The following is a 19,057-nucleotide window of genomic DNA, read 5'->3' on the forward strand; positions in this document are numbered from 1 at the left end:
AACTGGCGCTGCAGAGGCTGCGGGCAGCTTCGCAGCTCAGCGCTCAACCGCTGCGCCACTGGGGAGGCCCAGATCTCCAGGTTTTTAATGTCAAGAACAACATCCCCTAAGGAAGTGGCCTCAGAGAAGAAAGGAAAGAGGGGTTCCCTCTTGCTTTTTCCTTTGTGTTCCTCTCCCATCACTTTGATTTCATTGTAGATGAGCTCATTCTTAATGTGTTAGGAAAATACACTTAAAAATAATTAAATGGGGCCTCCCCTGGTGGCGCAGCGGTTGAGCGCTGGGCTGTGACGCTGCCTGCAGCCTCTGCAGCACCTGTTAGATCCCCAGCCACCGGCGAGGGCCCCACATGGCGCGCAGACCTCTCCTCCTGCGCCCGCTGCTCCCCTCATCAGTGTACTTTCTCTGTCTGCCTGTTCTGTTCCCTGCTCTAGTGAATTCTCTCACCCTCCTGCACTTCTGACTGTACTCAGTGCTTGTATAAATAAATAAATAAATAAATCTTTAAAAAAAACAATTAACTGTCTCATCTGTGTCTTTCTCTTCAATTTAAACTTAGGCAAAGCGTCTCTATATATCCATGACAACTAGACAGGATGGACATGGCATTTAGGTTTGGGGGCTGAAAGGCACAAAGGAAGAAAAAGCTCACAGATGTCTAGTACTTATTTGAAATTTGAGATCTAGGATGTCACATATTGGGGTGTCAGCAAAGCCGTGATGTATTTTTCCTTTGACGTTTCTGGTAACCCAATATATAGAAGTGTTTTCATGTTCTATAAAAGATGGGGAAAGGCATTCTTTTAATGGGAATAATTGGATAAGACCAATTTGGAAAAAAAGAATGGTCTGGCATTACTCCAAACCTCTAAATAGCAAATCACAATCATTACAATTTCACACAGATTGACCTGACTGTAGAACTCCTGTTTTTGCTGGACTTAGTTCTTAAAAGTAGAGTTTCTGGCTTCCCTGGTGGCACTGGTGGTTGAGTGCAGTGCTGTGAGGCTATCCGCAGCCTCTGCAGTGCGGGTTCGATCCCAGCTGGCCGGGGAGATACCCACATGGCACGGCAGACCTCTCCTGTCTCCCCTGCTGCTCCCCTCAGCAGTGTATTTCAGTCAGTCTGCCTGTTCTGCTCCTCACTCTGTCTCTGGTGGGTCTTCTCATCCTCCTGCACATCTGGCCAGTACCCCAGTTCTTGTATAAATAAATCTTTTTTTTTAAAAAAAGTACAGTATCTTCTAAGAAAATTCCTATGCTACAAGAACTATGTGAAGCTGGGAAAAAAATATGTCTTTCCCTCCACTTCTACATCTTGTTTTATTCAATATTTATTCAGTGATGATTCTAGGCACTGTGCTGGGGCCGACTGTCATAGAATTGAAGGACTCATCTTGCCCTAAAGGAATTTATGGTATATTGGGAGAGACAGGAGAATAAAACACAGGTAAAGCTGGAGGGGTGATTAGTATGGATGTAGGAGAGACAGGGAGGACATAAGTCAACCAGGATCTGTAAAACAAAAGGCATCTGGGGATGAGGGTGGGGTGGGGTGGGAGGGATAGATTGATGCTTATCTAGTCTTGTGGCTGGAAAAGAGTTGGAATTAGCACTCTTTGAAATGGAGGCCTCTTGGATATGCCCGCTCCAATCATCAGAGCTAAGTCAGGCACTTGCCAGCTGTGTGTTTTTTGACTGGAGAATATAACCCGTTTACATTTTAAGTAGTTAGTGATAGATAATGACCTAGGTGCATCTAAATCATCTAGGTTATCAAATGTGCAGCCTTAGACTTTATTCAGTGTTCTTCTCTTACCCTTTCAATGTTACTTCTTTAACCCTTGTAATGCCCATGAGATCTTTTATGATGCCTCATCTTTAATTTCATGCGTTAGTAATTTGCATTCTCCTTTTTCTTAGTTTATTTGATAAAAAAAAAAATTAAGGCTTATATGCACTTTCACCGAACTTGCAAAAAAATAAAATAAGATAAGATAAAAAGAAGTGAAGAGAAAAGCTGCCTGCTGGTGAGAGAGATCCTGGAAAGCATGCCTACCTTTCCCGACTCCAGGAGGAAGAGAGACACTAAAGGAGTCCGCAGGAGAGGAGCTCCGAGCTCCCTGGCAGGGCTGGAGGAAGAGAACCTAGCTATCCTTTAGGCAGGGAGAAGCTGGGCCGCTGCGGCTCTGCGGTCCTCACCGCCTTGGGCCCAGGTCCGCTGCAGCCTGTGGGCTGCTTGGGCGGAGTCATGGTCCGGAGGACGCAGTGTCTCGCCGGGCGGTCCCACCGGCCTGGCCCTCCTTCCAAGGCGCATCCCTACCCTGAGACGATCAGCGCTGCTCCTGGTTTGGCGCAAGCTCTGCCTCCGGGGCCGCAGGGGCGCAGGCTGGCGGGCTCACAGCGCCAGGCGCCCACGCTCCCACCCGTGCGCCAGATGCCAGCCAGCCCCCGCAGCCCGGACTGTCTTCCCACCGGGCGGGGCCCATTTGGTGCCAGGCTGCAACCAGTGTCGGAAGACCTGAAGTCTTTGAGGGGGTTGGACCGTTGGACCTCGCCCGTTGCCCTATGGCGCTGCTTCTTCGTACCCTGCGCTCGCGCTCCGTGTCTCTGTCACCTGGGCCAACGCGGGACCCAGCGCGCTTCAGCCTGGAGACGCCTCTGAGCTTCCCAGTTCACTACCTAGCCCCACGCCGCACTCCCTGCTCCTTCACGGGCAGCTTCCTCAGCAAGCTTCTGGGGATCCTGGCCTCCAGCCCCCTCCCACTGTCCACCTGAGTTTCCAGTCTGTCTGCTCAGCGCCTCTGCTGTGCAGGCCGCAGGCTGCTCTGCAGCAATCGCTGGCTTGATCACCTCGGTTTTTTTGTCCCTGCAGAGAGGTGGTATCTGATCCAGCAAGCTCTGGGCACCTCTGGGTTCCTTCTCTGCCTGTGTAGGCAGACTCTGAAATGAAGCTGGCGCTGTCTGCTGCTAAGTCCAGAGTTCAGCCACTCAGGAAAGTTAAGATGTCACCCCAGGTGCAAATGGACTTTACAGTGGCCACCTAAACAGGCTGTCTCGGGCAGTGCCATTCTGATAATGCAGACCTTTGCCCAAAGGAGACTGAACTGGAGACACTGGGAGTGACCAGGCAGGGCTATGAAGGTAGAAAGAAATCAAATAGTGATTGAAAGGTGGGATGTGCCTCCCTGGTGGCGCAAGGGGTTGAGATGCAGCCCATGAGGCTATCCGCAGCCACTGCAGCACGAGTTCCATCCCTGGCCAGGGAGCTACCCACATGGCACAGCAGACCTCACCTGACTCGCCTGCTGCTCCCCTCAGCAGTGTACTTCAGTCAGTCTACCTGTTCTGTTTTCCACTCTGTCTCTGGTGAATCCTCTCGCCTCCTGCACCTCTGGCCTGTACCTCAGTTCTTGTATGCATAAATAAATCTTTAAAAAAAAAAAAGGTGGGATGAGCAGGGAAATGGGAGCGTGCAATCACATCTCCCCCTGAAAACCATAGAGTCTTAACTTCCTTCCCTTGGTCCCTTCCTGGACCTCTGAAGGGTTTTCTTCCCTTCCAATCACCAAGAAGACATCTGGAATAAGAAAGTGGAAACATTTTATGTGAGCTCATTCATTAAAGGCCATGCCATCACCAGCTCCTGCAGCCCTGCTGGAGGACTCCTACTTCAAGGGTTGGTCCAGAAGGTTTTTGGGCCAGGTTTAGTGGCTGCCAGAAAGATTAGTGAAAGAAGAGCTTGATGAAAGCCAATGGCTCTGATCTCCAGTCTCCCTGAAGACAGAAAAGAGGCAGGGAGGAAAGGTCTCAGATGCGCTGTCAACAGGAAGTCAGCCAGTAGTAGGTTCTCCAAGCAAAATTCCAAGCCTCCCCCCTTCCCCATGCCATTACTATTGTTTGGGGAGTGAGGCGAGCTGCCCCAGCCTCCTGAGTTTCTTTGAAAGAATGTTTGAAGAATTGAAATGGAGTGTTCTCTCTGGACAGTGCAAATTTACAAAGGAGACGTAATATGGAGCAAGTCAGCCAAATGTTTAGACAGGGAAATACAAGAACCGGACCCACTTTAATGAGAAAATAAAGGGTGTTAAGTCTACACATACATGCATCTGAGAGCTTTCCCCAGTACACAGCCGAAGAAGGTAGATGGATCATTTCAATATGTTGGTGCCATCAGTCATATTCGGGAACATTCTTGAAAGACAGAGAAAAAACTGTTCCCATTGAATTGAGCTGTGACAGAGCACTTGGTTCATCCATTTTACCTGGGAAAAGTTGGCTGAGGTGCAGATATATGTGGATTGTTGGGCAGTGGCTAATGGCCTGAACGTCTAGTCAGAGACCTTGAAAGAAAAGGATTGGATGATTGGAGACAAGGAGGTTTGGGATAGAGGCAATTGGCTGAAATATGGAAGTGGATATATAAGTCTGAAGATTTTTGTGTCACAGGGTAACACCCATCACAAAGGATCCACCATGGAACAGACACTGAACAGACAAATAGGTAACACTCAGGCAGCGTCACCCCAGCCTGGTCACTGCACAACGGGCACATGAATGAAGTGTCCAACGTGGTGAAGCGTGGCCAGCAAGCATATCAACCCAACAGCAGCGATTCCTACTTGCCAAGTCACCTACCGCTGCCTTTAACCCTCCAACTCAATACAGCATAAGTCCTTGGGGAGGCCCCAAATTCTGAGCATCGGACCTAAGAGGCTTGAATCGCATTCTCCGAGATCCCCAGAACCCCCCGGTGGGCGGTCCTCGTGCGCGGAGGGCGCGGCCTGCGGCTTCACAGCCCAGACTACATTTCCCAGAGACCACTGCGATTAGATCGCTCTAGCCTGGGACTACATTCCCCAGAGACCACTGCGATCAGGTGGCTCTAGCCTGGGACTACATTTCCCAGCGGCCACTGGGGCAGCCTCGCCCTCCGCCTCTTTTCTCCCGGCAATTTCGTGCTAGTGGGCGCGGCGGTGGCTGCAGGCTCGGGACTTCGGAGAGGCGGCAGTCTACCCCGGCGCCGGGGGAAGAGGTGTGTAGACGCTAGCCCGCCCCTCCCTCCGGACTTCCATGAGTGCAGGGCGGGTGGAGAGGCGGGGAGGGCTCTGCGGGCGCGGGCCGGGCGGCTGGGACACCCCGACGGGCGACCCCGACACCCCCACGGGCGACCCCGACACCCCCACGGGCGACCCCGACACCCCGACGGGCGACCCCGACACCCCCACGGGCGACCCCGACACCCCGACGGGCGACCCCGACACCCCCACGGGCGACCCCGACACCCGGACGGGCGACCCCGACACCCCGATGGGCGGTGCACTTGGGGCTGGCCTGGGCGCGCGCAGGGCGGGCTCCGCGGGACCCCAGCCAGGGCGGCGGGCGCCTCGGCGGACCTGGGTAGTCGTGGGGGGCCGACGAGGAGTGTGCAGGGGAGTGCGGTGTGTGCCCCGGAGACTGCATGCCCGCCCCTGCGGCCGTGGGTGTGCGCCTCTGGGACCACGGGTCGGGGGGCGGTTCCGAGCGCCTCCCGCTCCTCGTCCCCTCGCAGCGCCGAGGGTCTGCCCCGGAGAGTGGCCCCCGCCAGGCGCCCGTCGTGGAGCCCGGAATGAACGCGGTTTCCCGGCAGAGGGCGCGGAGCTGACCTGCAGGTGGGAATTTTAGAGCTTTAGGTTCCTCCAGGAAAAGATCCTACGAGGACTGCATGGGGACCCCCACGAGGGAATCCCTTCCTCTTTGGGGACCGCAGCATTCCCAGGGCGCTGGCTCCAGTTACTTGCCTGGTTTCCACCTCCTTGTCTTTATAATAACGGGTGTGAGGACGAGGTAGGGTTGGCCTGGAGGGTGTTTTCAGAATTTCTAAAGACCAGCTAAGGACGGTTGTCTCCAGGGTCTCTTCCTCAGTTCAAAAGAAAAACCCAAAAGAGGATGAAATAATAGTTGTTGCAGAACATATTAAGATTTAGGGATGTTTTGTGTTTCCTTTTTGCTCATAACATTATTTTTAAAACATGTATCGTTTATTTTCCTTTGCCTGGAATGTTCTAGTACTAGTGGCCAACTCTAGGTCTTCTTTCTGGTGGCTGATACAGATGGACTCTTACAGATGGACTCTTCCACCTCAGTAACCCCTCATTCTCTCTTTTTTTAGCTACTATTTTCACATTACTGATTACAAATTGTTCAAATCTTCTTTTGTGGTCTCTTTCTAAGCCCTATATCTAAGGCTTTCTGATTAGATACAGCTCTTGATGTTTGCTCTTAGGGGCTATTTTATTTTTTTAAAGATTTATTTATTTATGCATACAAGGATTGGGGTACAAGCCAGAAGTGTGTGTGGGGGGGAAAGGATTGCCAGAGACACAGTGGGGCGCAGAACAGGCAGATCTGCTGAAATACACTGCTGAGGGGAGCAGCGGTGAGACTGGAGAGGTCTGCTGTGCCATGTGGGTAGCTCCCTGGCCAGGGATTGAACTCAGGCCAAAGTGGCTGCAAATAGCTTCAGAGTGCTGAGACTTTAACCCTTGTGCCACCAGGGAGGCCCTCTTAGGGACTATTTTAGACTCTGATTTGGTAAGGAGAATACTATTCATATTTGGTTGGTGTCACACACTGGAAAACTGAACCTTCTCCCATGGTTTCATTGTCAAAGATAGAAATCAGTTTAATAGTTCAGTAAACAAGTGAAAAAGGCACCTTCCCTGCCAAGTTTTTAGAATTGGGCCTGTGGTTGTAGGTTTGGGTGTATGGGTAGGTTTGTGTCCTCAGTAATTTGTTTTACTATTTTTAAATTTTTGTTTAATTTTTAAAATGTTTTATTCATTAGTCAGATTTTATAACCATTTACTATATTCCATTGGGCCATGAGAGGCAGTGTGGTGTGTCGTTGAAGAGTGTAAACTCTGAATCTCACTGTAGTCCTTTAAAACAATCCCTGGAACATAATGAGCACTCAGGAGCTATTAGCTGTTTATTGTTTGGTGATTCTGGGTCATGCCTCTTCAGAATTAAATATCAATTGAAATATGCTCAACTTGTTAAAACCAGAAAATTTTAAACTGAAGACTTTGATTCTGTTTAGAGGTTTCAGGCAAATCATGAATCAACTACATACAGGTTTGTGGGCTATAATTATATTTAATATATGTATATTCTTGTTTAAGAATTTTCTGGGGAGAAGCATTGTGATTTTATTCAATTTACAAAGGTGGGGTACATAATAAAAAATAGTTAGAACCATTGGTGTGCAAAGACTTTAATAGCTGAAGGTGATCTTGCACAAAAGTAGAGCTCAAGGTTATGTAAATGGTTGAGTAAATCAGTTCACATGCATGTGCTGGAATATTATGCAACTAATAAAAAGAAGTTTATCAAGGATCAGTATAAGAAGGAAAATGTATGTGAAATAGCATAAACTATGTGCATGGTTATAGGCAGTGATATTCAAAAAAATGTTAAACTCTATGTGAATCCCACTTACTGTCATAGGATCTTGTAAGATATTTTGCAATTACTGAAAGAAAATACAGAAGATATAAATAAATGGCAATACCCCATGTACATCAATGGACAACTGAATATTAAGGTGTCCAGGGACCCAACATAATCTATAGATTTCATGCAATTTCTATCAAAATCTCAATGACTTTTTTTGGTAGAAACAGAAAAATCAACCCCAAAATTTATATGGAGTCTCAAGGGACCCCAAAGAGCTAAAACAATTGTGAAAAAGATAAATTTTGGAGGACTTACACTTCCTGATTAAAAAACTTAGTCTCAAGCTACATTAATGAAATAAGTATGGTGCTGGCATAAAGGCAGACATGTGGACTAATGGGATAGAATAGGAGCCCGGAAATAAATCCTATATATACAGCCAAATGATTTTCTAAAAGGGTGCTAAGGACAATCAATGAGGGGAAGAACAGCTTTCTCAACTTATGGTGTTGGTGTTGGGAAAGCAGGATATCCACATGGAAAAGAATGAAGTTGGACCCTTACCTAACACCATATAAAAAATAAACTCAAAATGCTTCAAGGACCTAAATGTAAGACCTAGATCTATAAAACTTAGAAGAAACCAGAGCACAAGCTCCAAGCCATTGGATTTGGCAATGATTTCTCAGATATGGCACCAAAGGCATGGACAAAAGAAAATAAGGCAAACTGGACAGTGCCGTGGACCAGCACAGCAGTAGACGATGAGGCCACCTCAGGGTTGAGAGAAGCGTGCAGGGTGGTCAGGGCGTCGGTGAAAGAAATGACAAACAGACACACTTCAAGAGTGAAAATCTGAGTGTAATTTTCTTTGAGTTTGTGACCAGTATATATATGTTTTCCAAAAGCACAGGAACATTGAATATCAATGAAATCAGCTTGCTCATGGGCTCAGCCTATCACCATCAGGGAGGTGATCTACATAACAAACAATGACCATTATAGAAGAAAGGAGGAAGTTTAGAAAGACAGATAAGAGATTAAAGTTTGTAGTTCTAGAAAGACGGGGATAAGATTTTTAGCATTCTTGTAGTGGTTCTTGGTGGTCGTTATCTTTTGATAAGCTTCTGCCTTTTCAGGGAACTTCCGCTGAACTTCCTCTGCTTCAGGGTGTTCTCCCCCTGCGTGCTGGTTGCTGTTCTCCCCCTGCGTGCTGGTTGCCCAGCCGGACCTAGGGACTGTTAGCCCTTAAAGGTCACTGCAGGGGGAGGTGCAGCAGGACAGCATGAAAATTAACCTTTGTGTACCAAGGGCACTATAAGTAGGATAAAATGGGCAACCCATAGAGTAGGAGAAAGTATATGCAAATTACATATCTGATAAGGGAATAGTATCCTAAATTTGATAACAAAAACCCAATTCAAAAATGCAAAAAGGGGGCCTCTCCTGGTGGCGCAGGCGGTTGAGCGCCGCGCTGTGAAGCTGTCCGCAGCTTCTGCAGCGCCGGTTCAATCCCGGCCAGCTGGAGAGGGTCCCACATGGCATGGCAGACCTCTCCTGCTGCGCCCACTGCTCCCCTCAGCAGTGTATTTCTTCAGTCTGCCTGTTCTTTTCCCTGCTCTGTCTCTGGTGAATCCTCTCACCCTCCCGTGCAGCTGGCCTGTACCCTGGTTCTTATATAAATAAATCTTTTAAAAAATTTTAAAAAAAGAAACAAATGCAAAAAGGACTTGAAGAAAAATTTCTCTAAAGAAGGTATATAAGATGGTCAATATCACAATCATTAGGGAAATGCAAATCCACACTACAGTGAAATACCACACACATAAGATAGATGCTATGGAAGGAAAAAGAAAAGGCAAGTTAGGATGTGGAAATACTAGAAACTTTGTATACTGTTTGTGGGAGTAAAATGGTACAATCACCCTGAAAAACAGTGTGGCAAGTCCTCAAAAAGTAAAAATACAGTTACCATATGACCCAGTAAGTCCATTCCTGAGTATATGCCCAAAAGAATGAAAACCAGAATTTCAAAGAGACATTATTTCACAATAGCCAAAAGATGAAAGCAACACAAGTATCTGTGGACAGATGAATAAGCAAAATGTAGCATATATGTACAATGGAATATTATACAACTCTAAAAAGGAAGGAAATTCAGACACATGCTACAACATGGATGGATTTTGAGGACATTATGCTAAAGCAGTTAGTTATAAGAAGAAATAGTGTATGATTCCATTTCTATGAGGTACCCAGAGTGGTCAGATTCAAAGAAGGAAAATAGAATGATAGTTTCCAGGAGCTTGGGGGAAGAGGGAGTTGGGAGTTATTGTTTATGGGTATAGAGTTTTATTCTGGAGATGAATGGTAGCGATGGTTGCAATATGTACTTAACACCATTTAAAGATGGTTAAGATGGTAAGTTTTGCATTGTATGTATTTTACCAAATTGTCTCATATAAAAAAATAGCTTAAAAACTTTGTGGTAGATTCACTGAATAGAGCACTACTCAGTAGTAAAAGGAATTAACCATTCATACACACAGTATGGATGATTCTTGAGGTAATTATGCTGTATGAGAGAGACCAAACTAGAGTATAAATATTTTATGATTCCAATTGTATAAAATTCTAGGAATGACAAATACATCCTTCCTTCGGGTATAACTAATGGTTTCTTGGCCAAGGCATGGAGTGATAATAAAGGGCTATGAGGTAGCTCTATGGGTGATGGATAGGGTCATTATCATAATTACATTGTTGGCTCCCTGAGTATGTATGTTTTAAATGTATCATATTGTATGTATCAAATACATACAATGATTGCACGACAATTGTATTTCAAAACAGCATTAGAAATTATATACAAAATCTGATCTCCCACTCGTTTTTGAAAATTGGAAGATTTGGCAATCCTACATTTACTCCATCTCTCTCATGCCTTGGTAGCAAAAGTGACTGTCCATGTCACAAATGCTATTTCCATGCAATACAAGATTTACTGTTCTCAGTTCTTTTCCTGCCTGCTCAGGAATGGCCTTGAGAAGAGCAGAGGGCCTCCCTGGTGGCCCAGGGGTTAAGGACAACACTATCAAGCCATCGTCAGCCACTGCAGTACCAGTTTGGTCCCTGGCCAGCCAGGGACTCCCACATGGTACAGCAGACCTCTCCTGTCTTGCCCACTGCTCCCCTCAGTGGTGTATTTCAGTAGATCTGCCTGTTCTGCTCCCCACTCTCTTTGGTGAATCCTCTCACCACCCCCCACACCTCTGTCTTACACCCCAGTTCTTGTATGCATAAATAAATTAAAAAAAAAATAGAGCAGAGAGCCTGCAGAAATCCAGAGCCCTGAGATGATTTGCCCCACCAGAAACCTTAGTCATAGGATAGGTCTGGAGGTTCTGAAAATTTCTAAGTCTGAATCCTGTAGTCATATTCAGGGTCACATTTGTGGATATAGTTTTAGAATAATTACATCCCCTCTAGTTGTTGCTGTCTCACCCACTCCCTATTAATATCCCCCAGTGTTCTGAATTTTTTGCTCCCACCTGAGCCTAGTAAGTCTTGCAGTTGAGACACTTGTATACCGGCTGTTAGCCTTTAAGACTTGTGATTCCTTTGCCTATGCCAAATAAAAAGTGTCTGCTCCATGGTAAGGAAATAAGGGACACAATTCCTATTGCTCCTAGCTGTATAGAAGGCTGTTAGAACTGCCCCTTCCTAAGAGTGATCTCTGGTCATAAAAATTCATGTTATTCAGAACACAAAACCCTATGGTCCTTCCTAGAAGGCTTTGAGGAGCAATACAAATGAGACCAGATGTTCCCTGCTATCTTGCTGTTCTCTCTGTGGAAGTAAAATTGGGGACCCTTTGGTTTGACAGATCTTAGTTCTGTTTTCAACCCACTTCACACAATGGTTATAACACAGGAGACTGAAGGTATCTTTATCAATAGGCCCTGTTATCACCCACACCAGAGTGATGTTAAGTAGGTAGCTGTTGGGATGGGTAACGTGGAAGCTGAATAAATCCATCATAAGCACCACATGAGCTCAAGGGTGTCCTTGAAAAGGAGAAACTTGGCAAGCTGCCAGTAGAACGCAGCTGAGGTCTTTGTGACCAAAGATGAGTATGCCCACAGCTAAACCAGTCACAGGGGTGGGAATGGCATCTTCCTATGGCCTCAGACTACTCATGACTCCCTCTTGGAAGGAAAGATGTCCGCCATCCCTAAGCACACAGAGTGGCTGGCATATTCTCTGGAGACCTGCCAGATAGAGCTGAGATGGATAGAGCTGAGATGACTCTATCAGTATCAAAACTGGTAAATTCCATAGTCAAAAAAAATGCAATGTAGGTCCACAAAGTTCCCAACATATCTAACATTCATAGGAAATCTCCCTAGTGTGAATATTTGTATGAACAATGTTCAATTTCTGGTTGAGGACTCCCTCATAACGACTACTCTCAGAGCTTATCTCTGGTGTGGCTTGCTGAGCTGAAGGAGGAAGCCCCTCCTCCTTGTTCCTTTCTCTAGTGTGAATTTCCTGATGCCGGATGAGGCTAGGCCTTTGACTGAAAGCTTTTCCACATTCACTGCATATATATGGCCTACCTGGTTTGTGCACTTTCTGGTGCTGCCTCAGGTGAGGCCTCTATCTGAAAGTTTTCCCACACTAAGTGCATTTATAAGATTGTTCACTGGTGTGAAGTCTCCAATGGTTATTGAGGCTGAAGCTTCAGTTAAAGAATTTCCCACATTCCAAGCGCTGATAAGGTCGCTCACCAGTATGGAGTCTTCAGTGGCTGTTGAGGCTGGAACTTTGGCTAACCTTATATTCACTCATAAGGCTGTTCACCACTGTGGACCCGCTGATGTTTCATGAGGTTGGAGCTTCGGCTGAAGGCTTTCCCACATTCGCTGCACCCATAAGGCCGTTCACCGGTGTGAACTATCTGATGCTGAATGAAGTTGGCAGTGTATCTAAAGGATTTCTCACATTCGTTGCACTTATAAGGTCTTGCTCCAGTGTGAACTCTCCAATGTGTAATTAGGCTGGAGTTGCAGCTGAAGGATTTCCCACCGTCGCTGCACTCATGCACACTTTTACCAGTGTGAACCCTCTTATGATGAATAAGGTTGGATCATTGGCTGAAGAGTTTCCCACATCCGCTACACTCATAAGGTTTTTCACTAGTGTGAACCCACTTATGCTGAATGAGGTTGGAGCTTCGGCTAAAGAACTTCCCACATTCACCCCACTCATAAGGCTTCCCTCTGTTGTGAATTCTCTGGTGTTGAGAGAGGCCAGCAGCATGGCTAAAGAATATCCCACATTTGCTACACTCATAAGGTCTTTCTCCAGTGGGAGTATTCTGGTGCTGAACAAGGGTGGGTTTCTCACTGAAAGCACCCTCTGATTCATTGCACTTGTTACGGCTTTGCACAGTGTGAGAATGCACCATGCCTTCCATACTTGGGTTTGGCTCCTCTGTGCTGGAAGAGATCTGAGGCTGGAGAAAGCTGGCTTAGGCCACAAAGTTTTCCCCACCCTCCTTGATTGTGAAAGGCTTCTCTGATGTGCTGTCCCTGCACATCTTCACCAGCGAGGTCCTGCCCTACTCCCTTCTTATTGGCGTGTCTACATTCTGCTGCATCTGTTGCAGGTGAAGGTTTGTGCTCGACTCCAGCCCTCTCCCATGAGCCTCACGCATGTGGGGTTTCTGCCTGGAATGTGTTTCCTGGTGTTCATCCAGGTGCAAAATGTCTTTCAAGTGTAGGCCACACATATCTTTCTGGGTAGACAGAGCAGTCTTGGGATTCCTGTTCTGTGACAGCCTTTCCACAGAAACTCTGTGTTCATAAGGTGAGTCGGTTCCATCGCAAAAATCTGAAAGCAGAGAAATGGTGGTGAAGTTCATGTTAACTTTGAGAGAAAGAAATAGCCCCGTTACAGATGCCTGTCTGACCCAGGAGTGAGCCCATTGGACTGTTGGCAGGATGAGGAGCCTGAGGTCAGGGTGAGGACTGGACCACTCTTACCAAGACCAAGGACACAAATATGGGGTAGTCTCAAGTGGATGGCACTACCCTACAAAGGCTTTCAGTGGGCACTGGCTGCTGGTAAATGCTGCCCAGAAGGGCATGTCCAGTCCCAGGAAAATCCGAGTACATCCAGGTAGCTGGTGTTTAAAGGCTATTAAAGGAAATATACACATTTCACAGCACATTAAGTGTACCCCACTTTGGGGTACACCTGGATGAACATCAGTGCCATAGAGGGAGCTGTGGAAATAGAGATGTGGTGACCAGAAGGATGGGGCACGGTTGGGGGTACAGAGTTGGAGTAAAGAGCTGGGGGGCAGTGTATCAAGCAAGGGGAAGGAAAGGAAGAAGCGTTGTGGCCATTGGCTTTGATATCAGGATAATCATGAAAATGAGAAGTTTTTTTTTATAAAGATTTATTTATACAAGAACTGGGTACAGGCCAGAAGTGCAGGAGGGTGAGAGGATTCACCAGAGACAGAGCAGGGAACATAATGGGCAGACGACTGAAAACACTGCTGAGGGGAGCAGTGGGCGAAACAGGAGAGGTCTGCCGCACCATGTGGGTATCTCCCTGGCTGGCCAGGATTGAACGCTCGCTGCAGAGGCTGCGGACAGCTTCACAGCACTGCGCTCAACTTGCTGCGCCACCAGGGAGGCCCAAAAATGAGGAAAGTTGCAGGTACAATGTGAAGGCCGTAGTGATGTCCCTGCTCCTCCATGGCCCACTCACCAGAGCCAGGTCCACTATATGCCCCTCTTGCCATGGCCGAAGGCATGTCCACTCCGTCAGGCACCTGGGGTCCTGCCCCCATCTCCAGCTGGGCAACGATGTGGGAGCTGAAAGAGGCAAGTTCTGAGGAAAGACAAGGCAACTGTGGGCCAGCACTCGGCCCTGAGAGCCCCCCCAACAACAGGCCCTGGGAAAGAAAATGAAATGTTACTAAAAGAATATACACGGAGGTCTCATAGGAGCACCCGGAGGCCACAGCAAGTAGCAATCCCATCAGTCCCTACACTCCTGGAACACACCGGCTTTGGGAAATATGGGCTAGACAAGAGGTGCAGAAAGGACTGTCACAGATCTGGTCTGTCCCCCAGATGGGGGAGTCACCATTTAGGTGGAGGCCGTCAGACTCACTGCAGGACTCCTCACTCCTGAACCCTTCGCACAAGGCTTTGGGGCAGCAGGTGTTCAGGCTGCTCTGGGAGAGGGCGGGGCCCTGCTGACCGCTCAGCCTGGGCCCCCTGCCACATAACCAGGGAGTGGGGAAGGAAGCAGGGCCCGTGGCCCAGGTGCAGGAAGGAAAGAGCCTTAGAGAGCAGCTCAGGATGCTCGGGGCGGGGTGGGGGGGTGGCGAAGGCCTTACCCAGCAAGGCTGTGAGCGCGAAGTTCTCCAGCATCACATTGCTGTACCGGAGTCGCTGAGCCTCCTCAAGGATTCCCCACTCCTCCTGGGAGAAGTAAATGGTCGCATCCTCAAAAGTCACATAGCCCTGCCATGGAGGGGACAGTGCATTCCATGATCAGCTCTGGCCTCGGGGCTCCCTTCCCCAGCTCTCCCACCCCCCACTGGTCCCAGGCGACTGCCAACACTGTCACCGGTGCTTGCTCTTCCCTCAAGCCTCACACGATCACTTTATCAGCCCACGGCCCCCACAGGTGCTAAGCTCGCCGCCTGAAGTGCAGGGCCCAAATCCCTCCCCTCGTGCCCCCAATGCCAGGCCTCATACAAATGTGCTCGAGCTCCCTTAATCCCAGTATTCGGGCCTTGGGGCCAGCCCCTCACACACCCCATATGTATGTCACCTTTTGGGCTATACCTTACCCAAACTGGCCCTCACCCTCGCCCCCCACACTGGCCCTCATCATAGATGTCTACGTGGAGCCCCATATGCCACTCTGCACAGGGCATCCTCTGGGGTGTTCTTGGCAGGCACAGCTATGATCCCATCCTGCCCCAGAATGCCCACCCCACGGCTCCCTAGGGGTGCCAAGGACAACACCCACACTTGACTTGAAGGCCTCCCACCTGGCCCTGTCCTGGCTTCAGTGTCAGTCACCAGTGTGGCTAAGATGTCAGATCCTGTGCCCTTGGCCTGTCCTGTGTTCCGCATTCTGTCCCTTCATCAGTCACCTTAACAAACCCACCCTCTGGTCCCCCTATCTCCAGGTGCCAGACTCCAGCAGCTCTCCCTGCTGATGCCGCTTCCCCTGGAGCTAATTCCTCAGCCCAGCTGAGACTCACGTCTGCCCCAAGAGTCATTGTAAAGCCTGCGGAGAGGCAGAGCGGGGAGCAAGCAGCAGCTCAGGTTTATTGTAATACTGAAGTGGGACATTACCAGGGGGCTTGAAGGCCTGGCTCTGTGACACGAGGTGACCACAGACCGCCTTTGAACCCCCACCTGACCCCTGTTCAGTGGAGCTCAGCTAAGCAGATGCTTATCTGGGGTATGCAAACTGTACTGTTTCTGCATGCTTTTCTGCCAAGCTGTATACAAACCCACAAACCATGTTACTCTGGCTCAGTCCTTTGGAAACTGTCCCACTGAGCCCACTGATGTGACCAATAAATCTCTCTCTCTGTCTCTGTCTCTGTCTCTGTCTCTCCCCCCACCCCTTGGAGTGCCATCTGGTTTCTCTGGAAACTGCCATAACAGTATTACCTCCACAAGGCCTCAGCAGCTCTCTCATATCTACACCCCGCTCCCTGAAAATCTGGCAACCCAGCAGACCGTTTGCCTCTACACTGCCCCAGCCTCACCCCTGCTGCCAGCCAGGGCACCCAAGGCCCTTCAGTTGTTCCAGAAGTTATTGTCCAGCGATAGCAGTCTGGCTTCCTGCAGTGGGACCTGTACCAGGCCAGCTTCCTGGATGGCTTGCTGTAGATAAAGGGGCTGGTTTTCTGGGCAGAGTTCTGTATTTATATACAGTCTGGCCCTTGTAGCTTTTCCTGTTCAGTCTTCCCGACCCTAACCAGCTCTCCCTAACAGCGCGCCTGCACTTCTAGCTGCCCCCTCTTCTGCTCCAGCGAGGGGTCTCTGGGGCATCAGAGCTCCCATGGCCAAAACCTAACCTTGCTTTTCCACTGAAAATACCTTCTGCCACCAACCTGCCCTTTACTGTGATGGATCATCTGCCCTTCCAGCTGATGGAGCCACGGGTCCTCCCTCCGACTACCTGCCGCATCAAAAACCCTGGTCAGGGCCTCCCTGGTGGCGCAACGAGTTAAGACGCAACCTTTGGAGCTGTCCGCAGCCTCTGCAGCACGAGTTCGATCCCCGGACAGGGAGCTACCCACATGGCGCAGCAGACCTCTCCTGTCTTGCCCGCTGCTCCCCTCAGCAGTGTATTTCGTCAGTCTGCCTGTTCTGTTCCCGACTCTGTCTCTGGTGAATCCTCTCACCTCCGGCACCTCTGGCCTGTACCCCAGCTCTTGTATGCATAAATAAATAAATCTAAAAAAAAAAAAAAACAAAACCCCTGGTCAGCAACTTTCAAAGGCTGACCCAGAGTCCCATCCCTTCTACCTGCAGCGACACCCCCCTACTCCCTCCCCCCACTCTCCCCGCGGCAGCTCCCCCCTCGCTCTCCCAGCTCTCCCTGCCTCCATCCTCGCCCCCAGGTCAGTTTTGCACCCAGCATCCACACGGAGCCTGTTTAGACCTGAGTCTGCTCATGTTCTGCTCCGCGCTGAACCTTCGGTGGCTCCCAGTAGCCTCAGAATAGAGGCCGGGCTGTCAGCCCCGCCGCCGGGTCCGCCTCGGCCCCCAGCTCTCCGGCGCTCAGGCTCAGTCTCCTTCCCGGCGCCCCCGGGCGCCTAGGAAGCCCTTCCTCGCCTCACCCGCTCCACGGCTCGGCTCTCTCCAATGTCTGGCCTGATTCTGGGCCCTCGACCAGGAGCGACGCCCCTCCCAGGCCCTCACCCTCAAGCGTGCGGCGACCGGAGAGGCGCAAAGGCGGAGGGCAGGCGCGCCTGGCTGGATCGGAGCCCGCGCGGTGGCGGCGGCGCAAGCACTCACCTGCGCGCGCGGGCCCGGCGGGCGTCCGTCTCCCGGTGCCAGAGGCGCACTGCACCCGAGGCGCCGCCTCTGGGGACCCCGCACGCCCCTCTGAGACTGGGGGGTCACGATTCCTCGGAAGGAGGGGAGGTGGATCCAGCCTCACTGTCCGCCCCCGCTCGGTCCCCAAACGCCGCCTGGGAAGCGGCCCCCCCCAACCCAACCGCCCCTGGGCCCGGCCCCGGCCCCGCAGCTCGGGGCGCACTGCCCGGGCTCGGGAGATGACTGGCTGGGCTGAAAAGCAGGAAGTTCCGGCCCCCTCCCGGCTGTCGTTGGCCGGCGTCAGCCGTGACGCACGAGCACCCCGCCTGGGGGTGCGCTTTGCGCCCTGCCCCGGCCCTGCGGGCGCGCGGAGAGCCGCCCCTGCTCCAGCCCGGACCTTGCACGCGCTGCCCCGGGAGCTTTAGTTCTGCCAGGGGCCGTCCCCAGCCTTCTGTGACCCCCTGGCGATAGGGTCAAGCGACCTCGGAAAGACGAAGTCAGCATGGTTTCAAGTTTGGGATACAAGATGCCGTGACATTAACTTGTCTCTCATTCTCAGATCTTAAAGTTAGTCAAGACATGGTGCCTCCCCCCTGGTGGGTCAGGAGTTAAGTCTCAGAGCTATCAAGCTATTGCCAGCCACTGAGGCATAGTTGGATCCCCAGCCAGGGAGCTACCCACATGGCACAGCAGACCACTCCTGTCTGGCGCAATGCTCCCCTCGGCAGTGTATTTCAGTCAGTCTGCCTGTTCTGCTCCCCACTCTGTCTCTGGTGAATCCTCTCACCCCCCGCACCTCTGGCCTGCATCTCAGTTCTTGTATGCATAAATAAAAAATAAATCTTATAATTTCTCCTGTATATTCCTCAACATCTATTTTATGTGATAATCCCAAAGGTCATCCAGTCACAGCCTCAATCTCAATCTTAGTATTTATGCTCTTGATATAACCTAAGACCAAGACACTATAAACAAAATAAGGGATTTACTTTGTTGTATATAGTTACAGTTAGTTTGTGTAGAGTATAGAGTTATTTTGTTATATGTAGTTGTGGGTTAGAGGCACAGAGCAAGGACCTGTATACCCTACAAAAGAGATTCCCGCCAATCTAGATTTCCATATACAGCAAAAATATCGTTCATGAAAAAATCTGAAAAAAGGTTATTTCAAGCCCAAAATGAAATATTTAGTGGGAAATTAACCTGTGTCAGGTGCAATTTAAAGGTTATAGTTAAGAACAATGACAAGTCATTGCAGTAGAAGTTCTGCCTGGAGTGCTGGGAATGGAGGCCTGAGAGAGGAGTGTCTCTGTGGATTAATACAACATTTACTATCTGCTCAAAACGTGACTACTTCCTTCTAGAGTTAGAATGTTGGAATTGCCATGCATACCATTAAATCATAGAAATCAAGGGCCTCCCCGGTGGCGCAGCGGTTGAGCGCTGGGTTGCGAAGCTGCCCGCGGCCTCTGCGGCGCCGGTTCGATCCCCGGCTGCTCCCCGGCCACCGGAGGAGGGTCCCACAT

General features: G+C 49.7%; 1 protein-coding gene across 3 annotated transcripts; it reads right to left on the reverse strand.

Annotated features, from left to right (window-relative positions):
* Window positions 1-7,662: 7,662 nt before the first annotated feature.
* On the reverse strand, window positions 7,663-17,655 carry ZNF792 (zinc finger protein 792). Of its 3 annotated transcripts, none has more exons than XR_008552496.1 (4): window positions 17,511-17,655; window positions 14,858-14,984; window positions 14,221-14,327; window positions 7,663-13,332 (listed from the first exon to the last, which is right to left on the reverse strand). XR_008552496.1 is itself a non-coding variant. In XM_054697127.1 (4 exons), the coding sequence occupies exons 1-4, from the start codon at window positions 16,789-16,791 to the stop codon at window positions 13,061-13,063; spliced, it is 585 nt and encodes a 194-aa protein (XP_054553102.1). In that variant the 5' UTR covers window positions 16,792-16,956; the 3' UTR covers window positions 7,663-13,060. The 3 variants fall into 3 exon arrangements, 1 of the variants encoding a protein (XP_054553102.1); XR_008552495.1 differs by lacking the exon at window positions 17,511-17,655 and adding an exon at window positions 16,601-16,958; XM_054697127.1 differs by lacking the exon at window positions 17,511-17,655 and adding an exon at window positions 16,729-16,956 and having other exon boundaries at window positions 14,221-14,343.
* Between the last annotated feature and the right edge of the window lie 1,402 nt (window positions 17,656-19,057).

The sequence above is a fragment of the Talpa occidentalis genome, unplaced genomic scaffold (genome assembly GCF_014898055.3).
Source record: "Talpa occidentalis isolate TD23 unplaced genomic scaffold, MPIMG_talOcc4v2.1 talOcc4.17, whole genome shotgun sequence".
NCBI lineage: Eukaryota > Metazoa > Chordata > Mammalia > Eulipotyphla > Talpidae > Talpa > Talpa occidentalis.